General features: G+C 38.7%; 1 protein-coding gene across 1 annotated transcript; it reads right to left on the bottom strand.

The window, feature by feature from the left end:
* Window positions 1-7,155: 7,155 nt before the first annotated feature.
* On the bottom strand, window positions 7,156-8,060 carry LOC120930559 (gastrula zinc finger protein XlCGF7.1-like). The gene has a single exon (XM_040341734.1). The coding sequence runs from the start codon at window positions 8,011-8,013 to the stop codon at window positions 7,156-7,158; it is 858 nt and encodes a 285-aa protein (XP_040197668.1). The 5' UTR covers window positions 8,014-8,060.
* Between the last annotated feature and the right edge of the window lie 15,812 nt (window positions 8,061-23,872).

Genomic DNA, 23,872 nt, shown 5'->3' on the forward strand with positions numbered 1-23,872 from the left:
TTTATTCTATTAAATTGTCAACGGTAACACACTAGGCTGGTGCGCCTTTTCCTTTCTTTTCTTTTTCGCTACCAGGATATTCCCCATCCATGAAGGGCAGCAAGGCCACTGTTACCGGTTTTGGCACTTTTCCCATGGAACACTGACTGTTGAACAATCCACTCGTGCTCAGGAGTTTTTGTTTTTTGTGTTCTTAACCACTTGCGGACCGCCACATGTACATTTACGTCAGAAGAATGGCACGTACAGGCACATTGGCTTATCTGTACGTCCCTGCCTAGACGTGGGCCGGGGGTCCGATCGGGACCCCCCCGGTACATGCGGCGGTCGGTAAGCCGTGGGGAGTGATCTGCCCCCTCGCGATCGCTCCCTGGAGCTGAAGAACGGGGAGAGCCGTATGTAAACACGGCTTCCCCGTGCTTCATTGTGGCGGCTGCATCGATCGAGTGATCCCTTTTATAGGGAGACTCGATTGATGACATCAGTCCTACAGCCACACCCCCTACAGTTGTAAACACACACTAGGTGAACACTAACTCATACAGCGCCACCTGTGGTTAACTCCCAAACTGCAACTGTCATTTTCACAATAAACAATGCAATTTAAATGCATTTTTTGCTGTGAAAATGACAATGGTCCCAAAAATGTGTCAAAATTGTCCAAAGTGTCCGCCATAATGTCGCAGTCACGAAAAAAATCGTTGATCGCCGCCATTAGCAGTAAAAAATAAATAAATAATAAAAATGCAATAAAATTATCCCCTATTTTGTAAACGCTATAAATTTTGCGCAAACCAATCGATAAACGCTTATTGCAATTTTTTTTTACCAAAAATAGGTAGAAGAATACGTATCGGCCTAAACTGAGGAAAAAAAACATTTTTATATATGTTTTTGGGGGATATTTATTATAGCAAAAAGTAAAAAATATTGCATTTTTTTCAAAATTGTCGCTCTATTTTTGTTTATAGCGCAAAAATTAAAAACCGCCGAGGTGATCAAATACCACCAAAAGAAAGCTGCATTTGTGAGGAAAAAAGGACGCCGATTTTGTTTGGGAGCCACGTCGCATGACTGTGCAATTGTCAGTTAAAGCGACGCAGTGCTGAATTGCAAAAAGGGGCCTGGTCTTTTACCTGCATTTTGGTCCGGGTCTTAAGTGGTTAAAGTAGGACACACTTACACAGGGTCTCCCAAGATGCCATCGCATTTTGAGAGACCCGAACCTGGAACCGAAAAGTTGAACAGTTACAGTTACAAAAAAGTGTTAAAAAAAGTAAAAAATAAAAACACAAAAAAATATATAATTTTTTTTTTTTTTTAAAGTTGTCATTTTATTGTTCTCTCCCTCTCTGTTCTCTCTCTATTGTTCTGCTCTTTTTTACTGTATTCTATTCTGCAATGTTTTATTGTTATTATGTTTTCTCATGCTTGCTTTTCAGGTATGTAATTTACTTTACTGTTTTCAGGTACGCCATTCAGCTGTTGCGCGGATTTATTTATCTTGACAGCAACAGCATTTGCTCCCACGCTATATAAAGCCGTGACTCCAGTGCTTTAGGAGGTGATTTCACCACCACAGTTAAAAAAAGTGCATGGGGGCATTAGGGGCGGAGGAGCGTACATACGGTCGAAATTCCGATGAAGGCTTGCCTGTGGAAAAGTTTGACCGTGTGTACATGGCATTACTTTTTTGTGGGAGGATGCCCCCATGCTTTAGCATATATATATATTTTAGGCACAGGTTGTGTTAAAATTTATTTTTATTTTTCCTATGTTTTTTTGGTATTTGCTTTGCAGGTTTGGTATGATCTTACTGTTATACTATAATGTTACTTTGTTTTAATGTTAACCATCATTTGCTTAGCAGGTGCGCCATTCAGTTGCAGCGCAGATTTATTTAGCTTGACAGCAACAGCGTTTGCTCCCACGATACATAAAGCCGCAACTCCAACGCTGTAGGAGGTGATTTCACCACCACAGCTTAAAAAAGAGCATATATGCCGAAGCATGGGGGCATTAGGGTTGGAGGAGCGGTTTTGCTCCTAATGCCACGTACATACGGTTTCCAATGGAGGCTTGCCCGCGGAAAATTCTGACTGTGTGTATGCGCCATAACTTTTTATGCTGCGTACATACAGTCGAAATTCCGACAGAGGCTTGCCCGTGGAAAAGTCCAACCGTGTGTGCTCATCATTAGAATGGGTGGATGAAGGGAGGTATACTATAGGTGGACATACCCACCAATCAATCTCTTTTTTTTCGTTCAGCCAACAGACTGCATAAAAAGAAAGATTACAATACATGTCCAACAAGAACCATCAACGTACTGGTATGTAGCTGGACTTTGAATGGTTATACCAAAATGATGCCTGCGTGTTTAGGTATCATCTTGGTATCATTCTATTCAGCCAGCGGTCAGCTTTCATGTAAAAGCAATCCTAGTGGCTAATTAGCCTCTATACTGCTTTTACATGCAGTGGGAGGGAATGTCCCCCCCCTGGATATAAACAGCATCATTGGGAAATTGGGAAAGCATTTCATCACACCGATCTTGGTGTGGTCAGATGCTTTGAGGGCAGAGAAAAGATCTAGGGTCTAATAGACCCCATTTTTTTCAAAAAATAATACCTGTTACTAACTATTGCTATTATAGGGGATATTTACATTCCCTGAGATAACAAAAAAAATGGTAAAAAAAGAAGGAATGAACAGTTTATAAATAAAAGAAAAAAGCCAAATAAATAATAAAAGAAAAAAAAGAAAAAAAAAAGCATCCCTGTCCCCCCTGCTCTTGCGCAAAGGCGAATGCAAGCGTTGGTCTGGAGTCATATGTAAAAAGCAATTGCATGTGAGGTATCACCGCAAAGGTCAGATCGAGAGCAGTCATTTTAGCAGTAGACCTCCTCTGTAAATCTAATGTGGCAACATGTAAAGGCTTTTATAAATGTATGTAGTTTGTCGCCATGGCGCAATTTTAAAGTATTTTGTGTTTGGTATCCATGTACTCGGCCTAAGATCATCTTTTTTTTATTTCATCAATAATTTGGGCAATATAGTGTGTTTTAGTGCATTAAAATAAAAAAAGTGTATTTTTTCCCCAAAAAAATGCATTTGAAAAATCGCTGCGCAAATGCTGGGTGGAAAAAAATGCAACACCCACCATTTTAATCTGTAGGGCCTTTGCTTTAAAAAAATATATAGGGGCAGATCCACAAAGAAAGTACGCTGGCGTATCTAGTGATATGTCGGCGTAATTTCAAAATTCCCACGTCGTATCTTTGTTTTGAATCCTCAAAACAAGATACGACGGCATCTGGGTTAGATCCGACAAGCATACGTCTTCGTATGCCTTCGGATCTTAGAAGCAATTTTTCGTTGTCCGCTAGGTGGCGTTCCCGTCGTAATCCGCGTTGAGTATGCAAATTAGCTATTTCCGACGATCCACGAGCGTACGAGCGGGCGTCGCATTTTGGAAAGTAGACACCCCAAGATATTTGCTGAGAGGTATGGTGAGTATTTTGCAGATCTCGCTTTTTGTCACAAAGTTTTTGAAAATTTAAAAAAGAAAAAATTTTTTTTTCTTTCTTCATTTTCAAAAACAAATGAGAGCTGAAAAATACTCACCATGCCTCTCAGCAAATAGCTTGGGGTGTCTACTTTCCAAAAATTTCGCGGTGCAATTACACATATGCCCATGGCATGTGTGAGCAATATATCATTTAGTGACAAAAATATTTTTTTGGTCATTATTCATTCACTTGGGGCAAAAAAATTTAATATTCAATGGGCTCAACATGCCTCTCCGCAAATAGATTGGGGTGTCTTCTTTCGAAAATGGGGTCATTTGGGGGGGTTGTGTGCCATCTTGGCATTTTATGGCCTTCAAAACTGTGATAGGTAGTGACAGGTAATGAGGAGTGAAATAAAAAATGTATGCCCTTAGAAATCTTGAAGGCGGTGCTTGGTTTTCGGAGTCCCGTATGCGGCTAGGCTCCCAAAACATGTGGTATCCCCGTACTCAGGAGAAGCAGCAGAATGTATTTTGAGGTGTAATTCCACATATGCCCATGGCATGTGTGAGCAATATATAATTTAGTGAAAACTTTTTGTAAATCCCATGATTAAGTCCCTTGTGACGAAACATGTCGGGCGTGGTCACACTGTGAGCATCTGAACTGACGTGAGACGTTTTGAGGTGTGACGCACCAAGCTGAACCAGGAAACAGAGATTTCATACAGGGTTTTTGAGTGGTGAGAGCACATCCTGCTGATCTTGGGTCCGCCGTGACCAACCTTTACCGGTTGAGGAAATTGGGGATGATTTGCTGTGATTTGCTGCTTTATTTAAAGAACTGTTGTGAGTGTAATGTTTGAAGATTTGTACATGGTGTTATATTAAAACTGACCATTCGGTATTACACTATTGTGCACCCTCTTTTTCATTATTTATATGTGGAGCAATCTGGATATCACTGTTTGGAAACAGATTTTCTGTTAAACCTACCTGAGAGGTTCTGTTTATGCTTTTATGCCGAAGCACGTGAGCTACATGGAATTGAAGGATCAGTAAAACAATATAAGGATTCAGTAATCCCACATTTGTTAAATGCCGTGAAAAGACTGATCCCTAAAAAGTGGCAAGAGGAGGAAGGCTCCTCATTCCGAGAATGGATAAATATGGTGGAGGAAACATATAATATGGAACGTTTGAGGCAGATCCTAGAGGAAGAAAGTGCAGAGTCAACAGATAAATGGGAGAGTTGGAAAGTGTTTAAAAAGACACGCAGGGCCAGATCCACATAGAAATGGATCGGCGCAGCATATTAGATATACGCTATGCCGCCGTATCTTACCTGGCATTAAATCGAATCCTGGAAGAATTTGCACCATAAGTTACGACGGCGTAGTGTATCTCTGGTGGCGGAATTCAAATTGGCGATTAGGGGGCGTGTTTCATTTAAATGAAGCGCATCCCCGCGCTGAATGAACTGCGCATGCTCCGTTTCTAAATTTCCGTGCATTGCGCTAAATGATGTTGCAACGACGTAATTTTTTTAACTTGGACGTGATTTACGTCCATCCCGATTCACGGACAACTTACGCAAGAAAAAAAAATTCAAATTTCGACGCGGGAACGACGGGCCATACTTAACATGGCAAATCTAACTATACGCCGCAAAATACCAGCTTTAACTATACGACGGAAAAAGCCGACTAGAGACGGCGAAAAAAAAATGCGCCGGCCGCTCATACGTTTGTGGATCGTCAGAAATAGCTAATTTGCATACCCGATGTGGAAAACGACGCAAACTCCACCCAGCGGACGCCAAAGTATTGCATCTACGATCCGAAGGCGTACGAAGCCGTACGCCTGTTGGATCAAACCCAGATGCCGTCGTATCTTGGTTTGAGGATTCAAACTAAAGATACGACGCGGGAAATTTGAAAGTACGCCGGCGTATCAGTAGATACGCCGGCGTACTCTCACTGTGGATCTGGCACGCAGTATTTAGTCTTTAGACTGAGATACCCTCCCAAAGCGGGCGCAGCGGGAATAAAACAATAAAAGATACATTTTAAGGGACTAATTTGAGAGGTACAGGGGGGGCGGGAAGGGAGGGATGGGGATATTTGGTTTAGATAACTTATAATAAAGTAGGGGACAAGGGTTGTAACAGGGTGTATAGCTTTATTTTCTCTTATATATTCATACTTTCTATGCTCGTACATTTTGATAAAATAAAATAAAGGAAAGAATGAAATTTCCCAGAAAAAAAAAGATTATTTACTAGTTATAGAATAGTTAATGTATGATAACTCAAGAACGTAGGATTGGTGTGGGGGGCTTTTGCACGGGACGGGTTGAAGGTGACAGAGAGAGAATTTATATATATTAGGGAGGGTTTTATTTATTTGTGTGTATAGAATGTAAAATGTTAGTGCTGTATGTATTTTGGAATTTCTTTTTCCATGTTTGTTTTATGTGTTTGTGATGGAGAAAAACATTAATAAACAGAGATTGAAAAAAAATCATTTAGAAATGCCTAATTTAAAGATTATAGGCAATGTAGAAAAGTACACACACCATTTTATGTTCTCACACTTTTGTAATCTCATGTTTCTGTATTCACGCATTTTATTGAAATGAAAAAAAAATACAAAAGATGTTTAAATAGAAAACAAAAGTATGAAAAGTACACTAATATAAAGCATTATGAATATTTTTTATCTAATTAGAGCACAAAAGCTAATACATATTTTGAAAAGAGTCATGCTATGTACATTCTTCAAAGCAATTCTCTCTTTTGTGCTCCTTGTATTTAAAGCTGATCTCCTGCTTTTAGTGATGTTTAAAAAGTTTGTTTGGACCAATCGGGTGTAACAAACTATTTACATTACTAAGACATGCAGCTGCTCTTAGCGCTGTATAAGCTGTATGTATCCTCAGCTACATACAGTATAAAGTGCCATTCACAGGAAAATTTGCATTTTCTGAAGGAATACAAAGCTTCCTCTGATTGACTGAGGCGGAGAGGTGGGCAGATGACATCAAATTCTCTGCCTCAGCCAGTCAGAGGAAGCTTTGCATTCATTCAGAAAATACAAAGCTGTCTGTGAGTGGTTGAGCAGTGCCAATGCAAATCTTATGCCCCGTACACACGAACGGAATTTCCGATGGCCTAAAATCAGATGGAATTTTTAGTTGCAATTCCGTTCAAGCTGTCTTGCATACACACTGTAAGACGAAATTCCGACCGTCCAAAACAAAGTGAAGTAAAACACTACGGCGGGCCGAGAAAAATTAAGTTCAATGCTTCCGAGCATGCGTCAAATTCATTCTGAGCATGCGTGTTTTTCTCCATCTGAGTTCCACACAGATGATCGGAATTTCCATCGGAAAAAAAATAAAAAAAGTTCTATTTCTAAAAGTCAGATGAGGTCCACATAAGGTCGGAATATCTGATGAAAAAATTCCGTCAGACATTTTTCATCAAAAATTCCGATCGTGTGTACAGGGCATTAGAGAAATGAATAGTTTGTTTGGACCAGCTTGCTTCAAATTAAATATTTAAATTCAATAAAAGCTGGAGATCAGCTTTAAGCAGATATATACAACATCTGAAATATGTATAACATTCATATTTAACTAATTTAATCAGCTTCTTTTCCTTTGTGAATCCTCTGGTGTTGAGTAAGATGTGTCTTTTCATTAAAACACTTGTCACACTCCAAACATTTAAATGTTTTTTCTCCTGTGTGAACTTTTTGGTGTTGATTAAGATTAGTTCTTTGCCCAAAGCATTTGTCACATTCTGAACATCTAAATGGCTTCTCTTCTGTGTGAACTTTTTGGTGTTTAGTAAGATTAGATTTTTGCCCAAAGCATTTGTCACATTCTGAACATCTAAATGGCTTCTCTTCTGTGTGAACTTTTTGGTGTTGAGTAAGATTAGATTTTTGCCCAAAGCATTTGTCACATTCTGAACATCTAAATGGCTTCTCTCCTGTGTGAATCTTCTGGTGTTGCATAAGATGATTACATTGTTTAAAGCATTGGTCACATTCTGAGCACATAAATGGCCTTTCTCCTGTGTGAATCCTGTGGTGTTGCTTAAGTGCAGATTTGTTAGAAAAACATTTGTCACATTCTGAACATCTGAATAGTTTCTCTCCTGTGTGAATTGTCTGGTGGTATGAAAGAGATGATGGTCGTGAGAAGCTCTCAGTACATTCTGAACATCTATACGGTTTCTCTCCGGTGTGAATTCTCTGGTGTTTAGTAAGACCTCCCTTTTCCGCGAAACACTTATCACATTCTGAACATCTATATGGTTTCTCTCCGGTGTGAACTCTCTGGTGTCTAGTAAGACTTTTCTTTTTCGAGAAACACTTATCACATTCTGAGCATCCAAATGGCTTCTTTCCGGTGTGACTCTTCATGTGTGTAATAAAATGTGCCTTTCTTGAGAAATTTTTATCACATTTCAAACATTTAAACATGTTTTCCATTTCTGAATCTTCTTCTGGTGGCAAAGAAATGTCTTCTCTGAAAAGCACTTGTTAAATTCTGAATATTGAAAATATCTTCTCTCCTGTATTAATTCTCTGAGGATTACTGAGCTTTGCTGAAATGCACTGATTGAGATCTATAGGAATATGAAAATAAATTGTTATGGAACAAATATTGAATACCGATGAATATCAATTTAGGAATAACATTATGGGATTCTAAGCCAGAATTTATTGTTTTCAAATCACAGTACAAATGTGTATATACACTATATTGTCAAAAGTATTGGGACACCTGCCTTTACATGCACATGAACTTTAATGGCATCCAAGTCTTAGTCCATAGGATTCAATATTGAGTTGGCCCACACTTTGCAGATATAACAGCTTTCAATTTTCTGGGAAGGCTGTCCACAAGTTTTCGCAGTGTGTCTATGGGAATGTTTGAAATTTCGTCCAGGTCAGGCACTGATGTTGGACGAGAAGGTCTGGCTCACAGTCTCTTCTCTAATTCATTCCAAAGGTGTTCTTTTGGGTTAAGGTCAGGATTCTGTGCAGGCCAGTCAAGTTCCTTCACCCCAAACTTGCCCATCTATGTCTTTATGGACCTTGCTTTGGGCACTGGTACAAATTATTTGGTGAACGGGGGATTATGGTGTGGTGTTGTTTTTCAGGGGTTGGGTTTGGCCCCTTCATTACAGTGAAGGGACCTCTTAAGGTGTCAGCAAACAAAAACATTTTGGACAACTTCATGCTCCTAACTTTGTGGGAACAGTTTGAGGCTGTCCTCCTCCTGTTCCAACATGACTGCCCACCGGTGCACAAATGTGCTTCTGGATAAATGGTTAAACATTCCCATAGACACACTCCTAACCCTGGTGGTCAGCCTGCCCTGAAGAATTGAAGCTGTTATAGCTGCAAAGGGTGGGTCAACTCAATATTGAATCCTACAGATCAAGACTGGGATGCCATTAAAGTTCATGTTTGTGTAAAGGCAGGCACCCCAATGCTTTTGACAATATAATATATATTTTTGTTATTTAATTATTTCAAAGTAAAGCTGGACATGCTCTAGTAGTATTTCAAAATGAAAATTCATACAAAAAATCTTAGAAAAATTGTCAGAACATTCAATTGTTATTCAAAAGTAGTTCGAGATTTTAACATTTAATTTTGAAATGAATGGACTTTATCCACTTGCCCTCCAGAAGATTTACCCATTTCATGATCAGGCCATTTTTTGAGACACGGCGCTGAGTTATTTTAACTGACAATTGCACGGTCATGCAACGCTGTACCAAAACAAAATATATGTCCCTTTTCCCCATAAAAAGAGCTTTCTTTTGGTGGTATTTGATCACCTCTGCGGTTTTTATTTTTTGCACTATAAACAAAAAAAGACCGAAAATGTTGAAAAAAAAACAATATTTTTTACTTTCTGCTACAAAACACATCCAGTAAAAAAAAAGTAAAAATATTAAATGTCTATATAATTGTATGCCAATATGTATTAGTGCATGGTGTAATATGCTACATATTTTTGGTAAAAAAAATGTAGGGCATTTTAGTTGACTAAATGCAACTAAAATTAAAACAATTGCATATGAATAAAATGAGACTAAAACCAAAATGGCATTTTAGTCAAAAGACTTAAGCCCTGTACACACGATCGGTTCATCTGATGAAAACGAACCGATGGACCAATTTCATCGGACGAACCGATCGTGTGTGGGCCCCATCGTTTTTTTATCAATGGGTGAAAAAAAATAGAACATGTTTTAAATGTTACTTATGGTTAAAAAAACGATAGAAAAAAACGATCGTCTGTGGGGAAGTCCATTGGTCAAAAATCCACGCATGCTCAGAATCAAGTCGACGGCATTGAACTTAATTTTTCTCAGCATGTTGTAGTGTTTACGTCACCACGTTGGACATGATCGGATTTTTAACCAATGGTGTGTAGGCAAGACTGATGAAAGTCCTCTTCATCGGATATCCGATGAAAGAAAACCATCGGATTAGATTCCATCAGATATCCGATCGTGTGTACAGGGCATAAGACTAAAACTAAATTGAAATTTGCTGCCAAAATTAACACTTATTGCCACACAATGAATGAAATGCAGTCAGTCCCAGCTGCCCTGGCTGAATTTTGATCAGTGGATGGTCAGTTTAAAGCGGTATCAAACCCAAAACCAAAAATGAAATATGTTGCATTTTTATATTTGGTGGCTGCATTCATTTTATTTTGAGAATTTATTTTCCCTCCTCTGTTCCCACCTTGTGATCTGGCCAGTAAAACACCTCTTTTATTAGAGCACCACCACTCTGGGTGAAGGAGAACAGGGGGCACCTTTGGACAGCAGTATTGTTAATCTAAGGGGAGGGGAGTGTTAGACTAGAAGATTTAAATACACTAACAAACTTATGTCAAACGCCAGCGTATACTTTATAATCAGCTACAGAGAACAGTTTTTTTTTCTTTTGGGATAAAGGTTTTACACACACAAATAAAATGAAATCGTTGTAAGCACCTCTGCCAGCATTAAATGGGTTTCCTTGTCCATGTAACTGCAAGAGAGCTTGTTCTTTTGAAAAATAATTGACTTACTGGCTGGATCACCAAATGAAAATAGAAGAAAGCAAGTTCAAAAAAGAAAACTAATGCAGCAACACATCTAAGAATTGGTAAGCTGCAATGAAATAAAAGTTTTCTTTTGGTTTAATACTGCTTTGAGATAAAGGGCCAGATCCACGTACAGCGGCGCATTATTCCGCCGGGCGTAGCGTATCTAAGATACACTACGCCGCCGTAACTTACTTTTTTTTTTTTTGGAATCCTCAAAGAATTTGCGCCGTAAGTTATGGCGGCATAGTGTATCTTTGGCGGCGTAAGGGCGCGGAATGCAAATGGATGTGATGGGGGCGTGTTTTATGTAAATACGTCGTGACCCAACGTAAATAACGTTTTTTTACGGCGCATGCGCCGTCCGTGGGGGTATCCCAGTGCGCATGCTCGAAATTAAACCGGAACAAGCCAATGCTTACGACGTTGATGTCATTCTACGCAAATCCCTATTCGCAAACGACTTGCGCAAACAACGTAAAAAATTCAAAATGCGAGGCGGGAACGACGGCCATACTTAACATTGAGTACGCCACCATATAGCAGGGGTAACTATACACCGTAAAAAGCCGAATGCAAACGACGTAAAAAAATGCGCCGGCCAGACGTACATTCGTGGATCGCCGTAACTAGCTAATTTGCATCCTCGACGTGGAAATCGACGGAAACGCCACCTTGCGGCCGCAGAAAAAATGCACCTAAGATCCGATGGCATACTGAGGCCCCGTACACACGGCCGAGGAACTCGACGTGCCAAACACATTGAGTTCCTCGGCCAGTTCAGCACTGAAGCCGCCGAGGACCTCGGCGGGGCGAGAGCTCCCATAGAACAACGAGGAAATAGAGAACATGTTCTCTATTTCCTCGCCGAGGTCCTCGTCGGCTTCCTCGGCCGAAAGTGTACACACGGCCGGGTTTCTCGGCAGAATTCAGCCAGAAACTCGGTCGGAAGCTGAATTCTGCCGAGGAAACTGGTCGTGTGTACGGGGCCTAAGACGTACACCTGTCGGATCGATCTGAGATGCAGTCGTATCTTGTTTTGTGGATACAAAACAAAGATACGAAGCGCAAAATTTGCAATTCCGCTGCGTATTAAGAGATACGCCGGCGTAATTCTTTTGTGGATCTGCCCCAAAATGTTTGAAATGATTCACTACCAAAATGGGAAAATAATACTAAAATAGGGAGAAATAGTCTTGGGGATGCAAGTGGTTAATAATTATATATACGTGTCACAATTTTTCTAGGAAAATATATTTCTAAATGTGCTATTGACATGAAATTGTCACTACATGTCGGTAACAACCCAACCAATCCATACACAAAAAGAAACCAAAACAAATACATTCAGAAATTAAGTTATGTGTAATAAAATGGAATGACACAGGGAAAAAGTATTGAACACATGAAGAAAAGGAGGTGCAAAAAGGCATGGAAAGCCAAGACACCAGCTGAAATCTGTTAGTAATTAGAAAGCAATCCTGCCTCTTGTCAGTGCAAATTAATATCACCCGGTTCAGTCTCAACTGATGACCAATAAAAGGTGTCTCATTACCAAGGTGTCACACAAAAAACATCTAATGATGGGTAAAAGCAAAGAGCTCTCAAGACCTTTGCAGCCTTATTCTTGCAAAACATATTGATGGCATTGGTTACAGAAGGATTTCTAACTTCTGAATGTTCCAGTGTATACTGTCGGGCCATAATCTGAAAGTGGAAAAAACATATTTCACCATAAACCGGTCACAACCAGGTGCTCCTCGCAAGATTTCTGACAGAGGATTAAAAAAAAATATCACAAGAGTTGTCCAAGAGCCAAAAAACACTTGGGGAAAGCTTCAGAAAGACCTGGAATTAGCAGGTACAATTGTTTCAAATAAAACAATAAGTAATGCAGTCACCCGCCATGGCCTATATGCGCACTCTCCATGCAAGACCCCATTGCTGAAGAAAAAGCATGTTGGAGCTCATTTAAAGTTTGCTGCACAACATTTAGAAAAAGCCTGTGAAATACTGAGAGAATATAGTCTGGTCAGATGAGATCAAAATGGAACTCTTTGGATGCCATAATACACACCATGTTTGGAGGCCAAATGACACTGCACATCACCCTAAAAAAAGTTTGGAGGTGGGAACATCATGGTGTGGGGCTGTTTTTCAGCATACGGTAGTGGCAAAATTCATATCAATGAAGGAAGGATGAATGGAAACATTTACCAATACATTCTTGGTAAAAATCTGCTGCCATCTACCAGGATGATGAAGATGAAATGAGGGAGGACATTTCAGCAAGACAATAATCCCAAACACAAAGCCAAGGAAACACTCAATTGGTTTCAAAGAAAGAAAATAAAGCTGCTAGAATGGCCCAGCCAATCACCTGACTGGAATCCAATAGAAATTCAATGGAAAGAACTAAAGATCAAAGTTGATAGAAAATGTCTATGAAACCTTCAAGATTTGAAGACTGTTTGTGTGAAAAAATGGGCCAAAATCACACCCGAGCAATGCAAACGACTAGTTTCTCCATACAGGAGACATCTTGAAAGTATTTTGTATGAAATATTAAATACATTTCAGTTAGATTGTTCAATACATTGTCACTGTGTCATTCCAGGTTATTACATATAACTTCATTTCTGAACATTTTTTTTTGTATGTATGAATTGCATGGGTTGTTACCGACATGTGGTAAAAAATGTCATGTCAATAGCACCTTAATAAACAGATTTACCTAGGAAAATGGTGACGTGTTCAATACTTATTTTACCAGCTGTATATATCAAAAAGTAATCACTGTTGACTGCGCCTTAAGACAGCTGTAATATTAATATGAACAGAAGCACAAATCTTAGATCCTAAGCTAGAGAGAGAGTTTCATATATATATATATATATATATATATATATATATATATATATATATATATATATATATATATATATATATATATATATATATATATATATATAATTATAGGAACTGTACAGCGATCTTCTCAACCCTTCTGAATGCCAGCTTAACACATTTTTTTACTCACAATCTCTCACTCCATCACCACCTTGTCTCAGTAAATATATCACCACCAGTAATTATATGTATTTTATGGGGACGGGTAGTTATTTGGTTTAGCTATTTTAGATTATGCTCTATACAATATATTTACCTTACAGGTGAGACCTAAACAGTGATGTATAACTTTCTAACATATGAATGTTACAACCAATGTGATACAATGTTATATGAGTGAAGATATTAGTACAGTATACAAAAATAATAACACTGATACAGTCAGGCTGATTTACTAAAAGACTTGACAATTATCAACCAATAAGTTGTATACATTTTACTTCAATTAGAAAGTAATATACTGTGAAGTATATAATGTATAAATTCTTATTTCATCTGTTGCTTGGATTTTTTTTATTGAAACCCAGCAGAAAAAAAGTGGTGTAATTTAGTTCACCTGCTGACACCATGGATTCAATGGACATAGATAAACATATACAATCATCTAATCCGTACAAGTGTACAATCATAAAAAATGTACCCACCTGGTATAAAGTAGTATAGGATCCCTTAGTAGCTTCCTTAGTAGTTCCCTTCACCAGCAGTTCTTGTAAGTGACTGAGCCCAGCTTCAACTTTTATTTATTTCACCACCATTCACTAAGATGTGCTTGCTTCCTATTGGTTAAAAAGGTGGGATCTACTTAACAAAAGGCATCTTCACAGTCTACATAGAAAGTTTCAGCTTCTCTTTGTTCATATGTCCATCACAATCACAGCCAGGACAAGTTTATTAACATTCTAATATGTAGAGAGAATACTATAGGAGTTTACCTTCATTGAAAATGAATGGCAGTTGTTGAATGTTTTGTGATCCTCATTAAGATTCAGTCACATGATCCCATGAGCTGTGTAACCATACTGTTCTGTCTCTACAGATAAATGTCTACTTAGGCAGCCATTTGTAATGCTAAATTTATATTTAACTTTAATTTCAAACGATCAGCTTGGTTTGCATAGCATAAAAAATAATAATAATGATAAACTGAGGAACTGCCTGCAGAGAAATTAAATTAGTAGCAGTTAGCTGACCATTTGGTATAGGGAGACCTGTCTTGGTTCAATTCAGTGAACCCAACCTTAGTGGAAAATCCCAGCTAATGGAGGATGAATCCTGGTAGTAAAATCTGGCTATTTGTATTTCATGGGTTGTTACCAGTGTTGCCAACCTATCAGATTGAAATTTACTGACACGACACCCGAAATTTACTGGCGCAGCCACGTTTTTACTGGCATTTCACAAAAGTTACTAAAATACATTTTTAGGTGCAAATTTCAGTATGTAGGCTATAAACAAGTACGCTAGGCAAATCGCAATGAGATTTAAGGTAGATATTAAGGTAAAAAAACATATTTTTGTTATTTTCGATACAATAAGGGCAAATTATTTAGTCACATCACCCCCTGCCTTCAACCCCCTCTGTGGTGTCACAATCGCCCTCTGCCTCCAAACTCCCCCAGGCCCCCTGCCTCCAATCACCCCCTGCCATCATCGTCCCCTGCCTCCATCCCCCTCTGCGGTGCCACCAAATCCCCTGTCACCATCTCCACCCTCTGCGATGCCACCATCCCCCTCTGCGGTGCCACCATCACCCCCTGCCTCCAATCACCCCCTGCCACTAAGACCCCCTGCCTCCATTGCCCCCTGCCTTCATCTCCCTCTGTGGTGCCACCACAGCTGCCATCACCTCCTGCCTTAAATCACCACATGCCTCCAATCTCCATGCGCAGTTCCAAGCCGAACCGATCTTGGCTATTTTTACTGGTACATTTCCACAACCACGGACATTTACGAATAGAAAAAAGTACCCGGTTTTACGAACTGTCCGTAAAAATACAGACAATTGGCAACACTGGTTGTTACCGACATGTGGTGAAAATTTAAACTCAAAAGCACCTTTAGAAACAGATTTACCTAGAAAAATGGTGATGTATTCAATGCTTATTTTACCCGCTGTATATATCAAAAAGTAATCACTGTTAACTGCGCCTTAATACAGCTGTAATATTTATATGAACAGAATCTCAAATCTTAGATCCTAAGATAGAGAGATAGGGCCAGATTCACCAAAGAGATACGACAGCGTATCTCCTGATACGCCGTCGTATCTCTGTGTTCCGGCGGTCCTAACTATGCGACTGATTCATAGAATCAGTTACGCATAGCTAGCCCTAAGATCCGACAGGTGTAATTGAATTACACTGTCGGATCTTAAGGATGCAATTCTAGGCCGGCCGCTAGGTGGCGAGGCCATTGCGGCCGGCGTAGAATATGCAAATGAATACTTATGGCGATCGCCAAACGTCCGAACGGCCGTCGATCTAACTGTACGTCGTTTCCGTCGAGTTACGCTGCATAAAATTAGGGCTGAGCCCTAGTTGTCCTAAGCCATGTTAAGTATGGCCGTTGTTCCCGCGTCGAAATTTAAAAATCAACGTTGTTTGCGTAAGACGTCCGTGAATGGCACTGGACGCCATTTACGTTAACGTCTAAGCAAATGACGTTGGTGCGACGTCATTTAGCGCAATGCACGTTGGGTAATTTACCCGACGGAGCATGCACAGTACGCTCGGCGCGCGAACGCGCCTAATTTAAATGGTGCCCACCCCATTTGAATTGGGCGGGCTTGCGCCGAGCGCTTTTACGATACACCGCCGCAAGTTTACAGGTAAGAGTTCTGAGAATCAGGCACTTACGCTGTAAACCTGCGGCGGTGTAACGTAAATCACATGCGTTACGCTGCCCAGGAGCAACATAATTATATGTGAATCTGGCCCATAGTTTCATATATATATTTGGAGAAAATGTACAGTGATCTTCTCCAACCCTTCTGAATGACAGTTCAACACATGGATTGTTTTACTCTCAATCTCTCACTCCATCACCACCTTGTCTCAATAAATATATCCCCACCTGCTTCAGTAATTATACATATTATTCATATTTTATGGGGACTGGTAGATATTTAGTTTACCTATTTTACAATAAACTCTATGCAGTATATTATTCTTACAGGTGAGAACTAAGAGACACAGAGACGGCTTGTAAAGTGAGAAAGTACTGTATAAAGGTGAGGGGCAAGAGCATGAATATACAGTGATGTATAACTTTCTAACATATGACTGCTACAGCTAATGTGATACAATGTTATATGAGTAAAGATATTAGTACAGTATACAAAAATTATATCACTGATAAAGTGAGGCTGATTTACTAAAATACTTGATAATTATCACACAATAAATTGTATGAATTTTACTTCAATTAGTAAGTCACGTACAAAAAAAAAAAAAAAAAATATGTTCATGTATTTTTTCTGCACATGACTGACAATTTATTGTGTGAACATTCTAAGCTATAATAACCTTAAACAAATTTTGTAAATTAGCCTGCATGTTGATGTATTTCTATTACTATAGAACTTATTAGACATGTGCATTCGTTTTCGTGCGATTGCATTTTCCTCCGAATTTCGAAGCACAGAATCCAAAAACCGAAAGATCTGACATAAACAAATGCTTTATTTTATTTTTTGTTGCGACAACAGTTCGATATCGATAGGAGATTTTACATGACGCTGACAATAACGATCTGTGTCTATCGAACCTGTGGTCGAATGTGCATAACCTTAATTCTATTAGTCCAAAATACATAGAGAGAAACGATTTGACATGGAGAGAAAAGATTCAACATTTTAGAGACAATAGCAAAAAAGGTCAAATGTGCCTAACCTAACTCTATTAGTCGAAGATTATTCGAAATAGAGAGAGAAGATTCGACATGAAGATTCGACTAAGCAGTCGCCGCGAGCGGAAATTTATGGTCAAATGCTCCGCCCATAGGCTATAGAAGAATTATAATGTTGGTTGACTAGTACTAATAATTAATAAATATAATTATTACTAGTGTCACACAACATTAGAACTCTACTATAGCTTGTAGGAAGAACATTCGACCGGAAATGTATGATTGCGGCATCGTACAGTTTAGCTGCTCTATCGAATCTTCTTAGAACATTCGACAGACACCAAAAGCCTTCAATGACAGATTTGACCTCAATTATTTCAGATTTTCGGACAAATGGATTTTTTAACAAAACAAAATATATAAAAACAAAATAAATGTATTTCTCGGATGAAAACGAAATTCCGAAATAAAATATTTCAGTGTGCACATGTCTAGAACTTATGTGCCTTTTTACTTTGTACAGAAATTTGAGAAGACTGTGGGTCTTTATAAATCAGAGTTACCTGTGAAACACATAACAAAACCGTCACAAGTTCCAGTATGAATAAATGTCATTATAAAATGATGGTATATGGATATAAATATATCTGATCAGAAAACCCAAGGGTGCCTTATTGACACACAAATGTTAAATGTAATATGTGGGTGTAATACAAACAAAATGTGTATCAAAAGACAGCAAAAATATAAAGATAAAATGGTCACAAATATATTTAAAGAGTTGATACTTTTCAGTTTTAATATGAAAAAATACATATGTTATGAAATTGTTCTATATAGAAACTTCTAATTTAAAAATAAAAATTCTACTATGTGAAAAAAGTGATGCCATGTAATCCACCTACTGACACCATATATTACGGTTCAATGGTCATAGATAAACATGTACAATCATCTAATCTGTACAAGTGTACAATCATAAAGATGTACCCACCTGGTATAAAGTAGTATAGGATCCCTTAGTATCTTCCTTAGTAGTTCACTTGACCAGCAGTTCTTTAAGTGTAAGTGACTAAGCCCAGCCTCACCTTTTATTTAATTCACCACCATCCACTAACATGTGCTTGCTTCCTATTGGTTAAAAAGGTGTGATCTACTTAACAAAAGGCAACTTCACAGTCTACATAGATAGTTTTAGCTTCTCTTTGTTTCAGCTCTCCATCACAATCACAGCCAGGGCAAGTTCATTAACATTCTAATATGTGGAGGGAAGACTATAGGAGTGTACCTTCATTGAAAATTAATGGCTGCTGTCTCTCATCTTTAGCATAAACAATAGGTGATGCTATACATATATTATAAATGACAAAAGAGACTGGAGATGGTAAAGCAATGTTTTGTGATCTTCATTAATATTCAGTCACATGATCCCATGAGCTGTGTAACCATACTGTTCTGTCTCTGCAGAAAAAATGTCTACTTAGGCAGCCATTTATAATGCTAAATTTATATTTAAACTATCAGCTTGGTTTGCATAACATCATTTTTTTATAATAATTCATAGAGGAACTGCCTGCAGAGAAATGAAATTAGTAGCAGTTAGATGACCATTTAATATAGGGGGATCTGACTTGGTTTAATTCAGCGAACCCAACCTTAGCCGCAAATTCCAGTCCCAATCTGGCTATTTGTAGAACCAATAGGCAAACTACTAATAATGCCCTATGTAATATACTTGTGAGATGCCTTAAAGCTGTATGTGATGTTACAAAACAGTACACAGCGACAGCATACACTGGCAGTGAATATTTGGCTGTGGAATTGTTTTTTTTTTCTTTTACAATCAACTTTCCCTACCTATTACAGCACCTCAATCTGAACCATTTTTATTTAAAAAAGTTTTGTTTTTTCAGGTAGTATTGACATGTTTATTATCATCAAACAATGTTAGACCCACTTTGTCCGGCAGATAGAGGTTTACCTTTAGTTTGAAGTTTTTCCTGTTCTCCCCGATACTAAACTGTCCTGTCACCAGACAATTTATATCAAACTCTCAGTAAGAATATAAAGACCACAGATGATACAGCAGCTTACAATTGGCCAGCAACAATACATTTTTATTAAGGGATAATTATCTGATTTGTACTAGAGAAAAGAGAATACAAGGAGGAGTTTCACTACAAGAATTAAGAGAAAAAGATAACCCAGCAGAGTAAAACAGGCCAGCATCAAGACAATAAGGGCTCTTTCACACGGAGCGGACCGTTTCCGGGTCCGCTCCGTGTGTCTCCGTCGGCTCAGCGGGGATCCCCGCTCAGCTGTCGGCGGATAGGGCGGTCCCCGCACACAGTGCAGGGACCGCCCTGTCTCTGGTCCGCTGTCCCCTATGGGGAACCTGATGCAGACGGACCGTCTGTCCGTCTGCATCAGTTCCGCTCCGCTGAACGGAAGAAAAATAGGGTTTCTTCCGTTCGGAAAAGCGGAACCCGACTGACGCGGACGCTAGCGGATGCTCCATCCGCTAACAGACGCGTCCCCATAGGGGTTCATTACAAGTCCGTTAACGGACTTGTAATGAACGGACAGACAGAGCGGACGTCTGAAAGGGGCCTTAGAAATAGCAAGGCTAGGCTCAAATTTACAAGAGACAAAGAGCACTGGCAGGGGCTTTACTATGAGAATTGGGATATTGCAGAGGATACAGCAATATAAAATTGACCATCAGATGGACAGTTGTAATCAGGGATACTATGGCTAATTGGTCTATTTTTATACCGGTGTAACCTTTGTTTTACATATGGGGATAATGAGTGTGGTGTATGTAAGTGATAGAATGTGTGGAAGTTTAGGTGCACACTGTTTTTTGTCATTAAAATGATGCGAGAAAAGGTAAGTATAAGGAAATTTCTGTAAAGTGAGGAGAAATTACATCCTAGACAGTTTTAAATAGAACAGGTTTCTCATATTAAAGATGTCCTATACACTCATATTATATTTATTTTGGTACATATGTACTTAATGGTTTGGGTACTTTAAGACCTTGAAGCTCTAGTGCGTCACATTTACACGTCTGTTAACGTGGACTTTTTTTGCAACATAAATGGGTGGCAAAATATGCACAAAAAAAAGACATGCACCACTTCTGAGTTGTGTAATCTTCGAGCATTGATGTATCATTCAACATGAGTTAACATGCGTTGCAGTACTATGCACCTTAAGGCCCCTTTCAAACTGGGGCGGGAGCCGCGGTGGCGGTATAGCGCCGCTCTACCATCAGATTTGTCGCGGGATTCGGGTTCTAGCGTTGCGGTATTAACACCTGCTAGCGGCTGTGAAAGGGTTAATATAGCCCGCAATGCGCCTCTGCGGTATCCGCGGTATCCCATTGTTTCAAATGGGAAGGAGCGGTAAGGTATACATGCTGCTCCTCTCACCGCTCCAAAGATGTTGCTGACAGGATATTATTTTCTCTCCCACCAGCGCATCGCCTCAGTGTGAAAGCCCCGGGGCTTTCACATTGGGTATGCAGTGAAGGAGCTTTTCAGGCGGTATAGCAGCGCAATTTTTAGCGCCTTACCGCCTGAAAAACTCCTCAGTGTGAAAGGGGTCTAAAGCCTGTCTTACTGCAATGCACTCTTATCCTATTTTGTTACCCAATTGTTACCCAATTTTTACCAAGTGGCTATAAAACATTTTCTAAGAACATTACACTCCGATAAGAGTAACATTTGCACCTCATGAGGCCTCTATATCCATTGCTACCTACCTATCTAGAGTTCTCTGCTCCCAGAAATGACATGCTCAGGATTTTTTTTTCTTTTTTTTTCTTTTTTTTTTTTCCTTTCTTTCCTTTTTTTTTTTTTTTTCTTTATTTATCTTTGCTGAGAGTTGGACCTAACCCTTGTGAGTTAAGGTGCTGTTAGCTATCTCTCTGGGTTGGGCTCAATTGAAGTTTTTATTTCTACAAACACCATCTGAGGTCATTTGGTTGTTGCGCCCATTGAGTCATTTTAACCTACAGTATATACTGGTCTGTTGCTGGCCTTGTATGTCTATTGTTTGTTACTCTTTATTTTTACCTCTCTGAATCGAAAAATCATTAAAAATTGTGAGAGAGAGTAAAATTTGAATAATACATTTTATATAGTAAACATCTCTCTACATACAAATATAATGAATGGTTTTATAATATATATATATATATATATATATATATATATATATATATATATATATATATATATATATATATATATATATATATATATGTAATGCCAGGGGCATACATTTTAACACAACACCCAAACAAAAGAGTAGTATCTTTAAAATGACTTCCATGCTAAATGTTTCATATTATGGCAATCAGAAGTAAAACAGTTCCATATTCCATATGATTTCTCCTTTGGGAGCATTTTATCTTCTGTTTCAATCTTTTTTATTAATATTTTTCAACATTACATACTGTAAGTATCAGTACAAAAATACTTAAAACACAGATAAAACAAACACACATAAACTGTCTCAATATAACCCCTTCACATAATTTGATTAATATTAGATGTACTGGGAGATCTCCTTACCCTATATAAAATATAACTGACCCTATATCCCTTATGTTATTAGTCCCCCAATTAGGAGAGGCAAAGATAGAAGGCGGTAGAAATAAAAGAGAGAGGGACCGAACAAAGCCAGGGAAAAAGGAAAGAATGAAAAAAAAGGAGGGATAGAAAAACACAGAGGAGAAGAGCCCTGTCCGCCTCACTCTCCTCCTCATGTAAAAAAACAATCCCAATAAAAATTCATAGTGCATAGCAAATTTCTAGTAAAAAAAAAATAATAATAAATATATATATATGAGAGTGATGTATAATACTTTAAGAAGGCTTCCCTCTCTAAGCCTATATATGTGAAAAATTTAAAATATTTTATAATTAATATTTGTATTACTTTAAGAGGGCTCCCCACTCCAAGCCTATAGCATTTTATCTTCTATGTAAAGGAAAGTGTATATGAGATATGGGATAACATTGATATGAAAGGGTACTTTTAATACCATTTTATACTGACAAAGTTGAGCTTCATTTACAAAATAAAAGATAAATAGTTGATACAGTTAAGGGTGAAAGCTCCATAAAATGAAAAATAACTTTACACTTTCACAGTAGATTCACTTTAAAAAGACAAATATAATATGAAACTTGATAAAGCTGCATGTCTTAAAGCAGTTTATTACATCTGGATAAAACAAGAACAACTATATCACAGTATAGAGATAAATTATGTACAGTAAATAAAAATTCCTTTGTCATGGTGACCTTTTTATATTAACATTTTGTTTGCTTAGAAGTATCTGCTTGTGTCTCCTGTGTATTGAATGGAATGCAAAAAATAGTACTCATATCATTGTTATTTGCCCACACCCCTGATCCCCCACTACAAGTTTCTGCACTATTCACCTATTACATTTAGTGGGACATTCATAAGTTAGAGGGGAGCAGAACATGTAAATGTACAATATACCTGTATATACAGTATCTCACAAAAGTGAGTACACCCCTCACATAATTTTTGTAAATATTTTATTATATCTTTTCATGTGACAACACTGAAGAAATGACACAAATTTATGGTTCCATCAATTATTGTGAGTCGTCCAGGTCCTGAAGCTGCAAAGCAGCCCCAGACCAGCATACTACCACCACTATGTCTGACTTTTGGTATGATGTTCTTGTTATAAAATGCTGTATTAGTTTTATGCCAGATGTAACGGGAGGCACATCTTCCAAAAAGTTTCAACTTTGTCGCATCAGTCCACAGAATATTTGCCTAAAAGTCTTGGGGATAATCAAGATGATGAAAAATTGGAAGATTTAGAGAACAGATCCAGAGGGAGCAATCTACGTTTTTGTAGGAATCCCAGAGTCCCTCCAAATGTCTGCCCTCATGGATTTCTGCGCCAGATGCATTTCAGAAGCTTTAGGCCTTCCTGGCCCTTGCATAATAGAACGGGCCCACCATATGGGAGCCTTCACCGCCGATCATCATGCAATATCTGAACTACTCGGCTAAAGCCTACATCTTGAAAAAATTCAGACAGTCCAGATATCTTCAAATCAATGGAATGAAGGTGCTAACCTTTGCGGACTACTCCATCAAAGTTTCCACAAAAAATAAAGCCTTCCAACCCATCTGCTCAGAAATTCTCCAGCTACAAGTGAAATTTGCTCTGGTTTTTCCCACTATTCTCTGTCTCAAGGCCCACAATGGGGATCAGCTCTCCTTCCAGGAACCCTCTGAAGCAGAATCTTTCCTGCACAAGCTCCACGCAGACCCACACTTCAACTCCCCATCCAGAGTTGCACCAAACAACCGCCCACTGGATCAAAGGAGCCCACCTGTCTACTCTGCGTAGAGGCACCAATACTCCTCCTCCCGACAGTTGCCTCGGCACAAATTAATGCACCAGCCCCTCCTCAC

This window comes from Rana temporaria, chromosome 3 (assembly GCF_905171775.1).
Source record: "Rana temporaria chromosome 3, aRanTem1.1, whole genome shotgun sequence".
Classification (NCBI taxonomy): Eukaryota; Metazoa; Chordata; class Amphibia; order Anura; family Ranidae; genus Rana; species Rana temporaria.

Bases quoted from the DNA above. Each gene is read 5' to 3' on its own strand.
- LOC120930559 (XM_040341734.1), bottom strand. From the start codon at position 8,013: ATGGAAAACATGTTTAAATGTTTGAAATGTGATAAAAATTTCTCAAGA.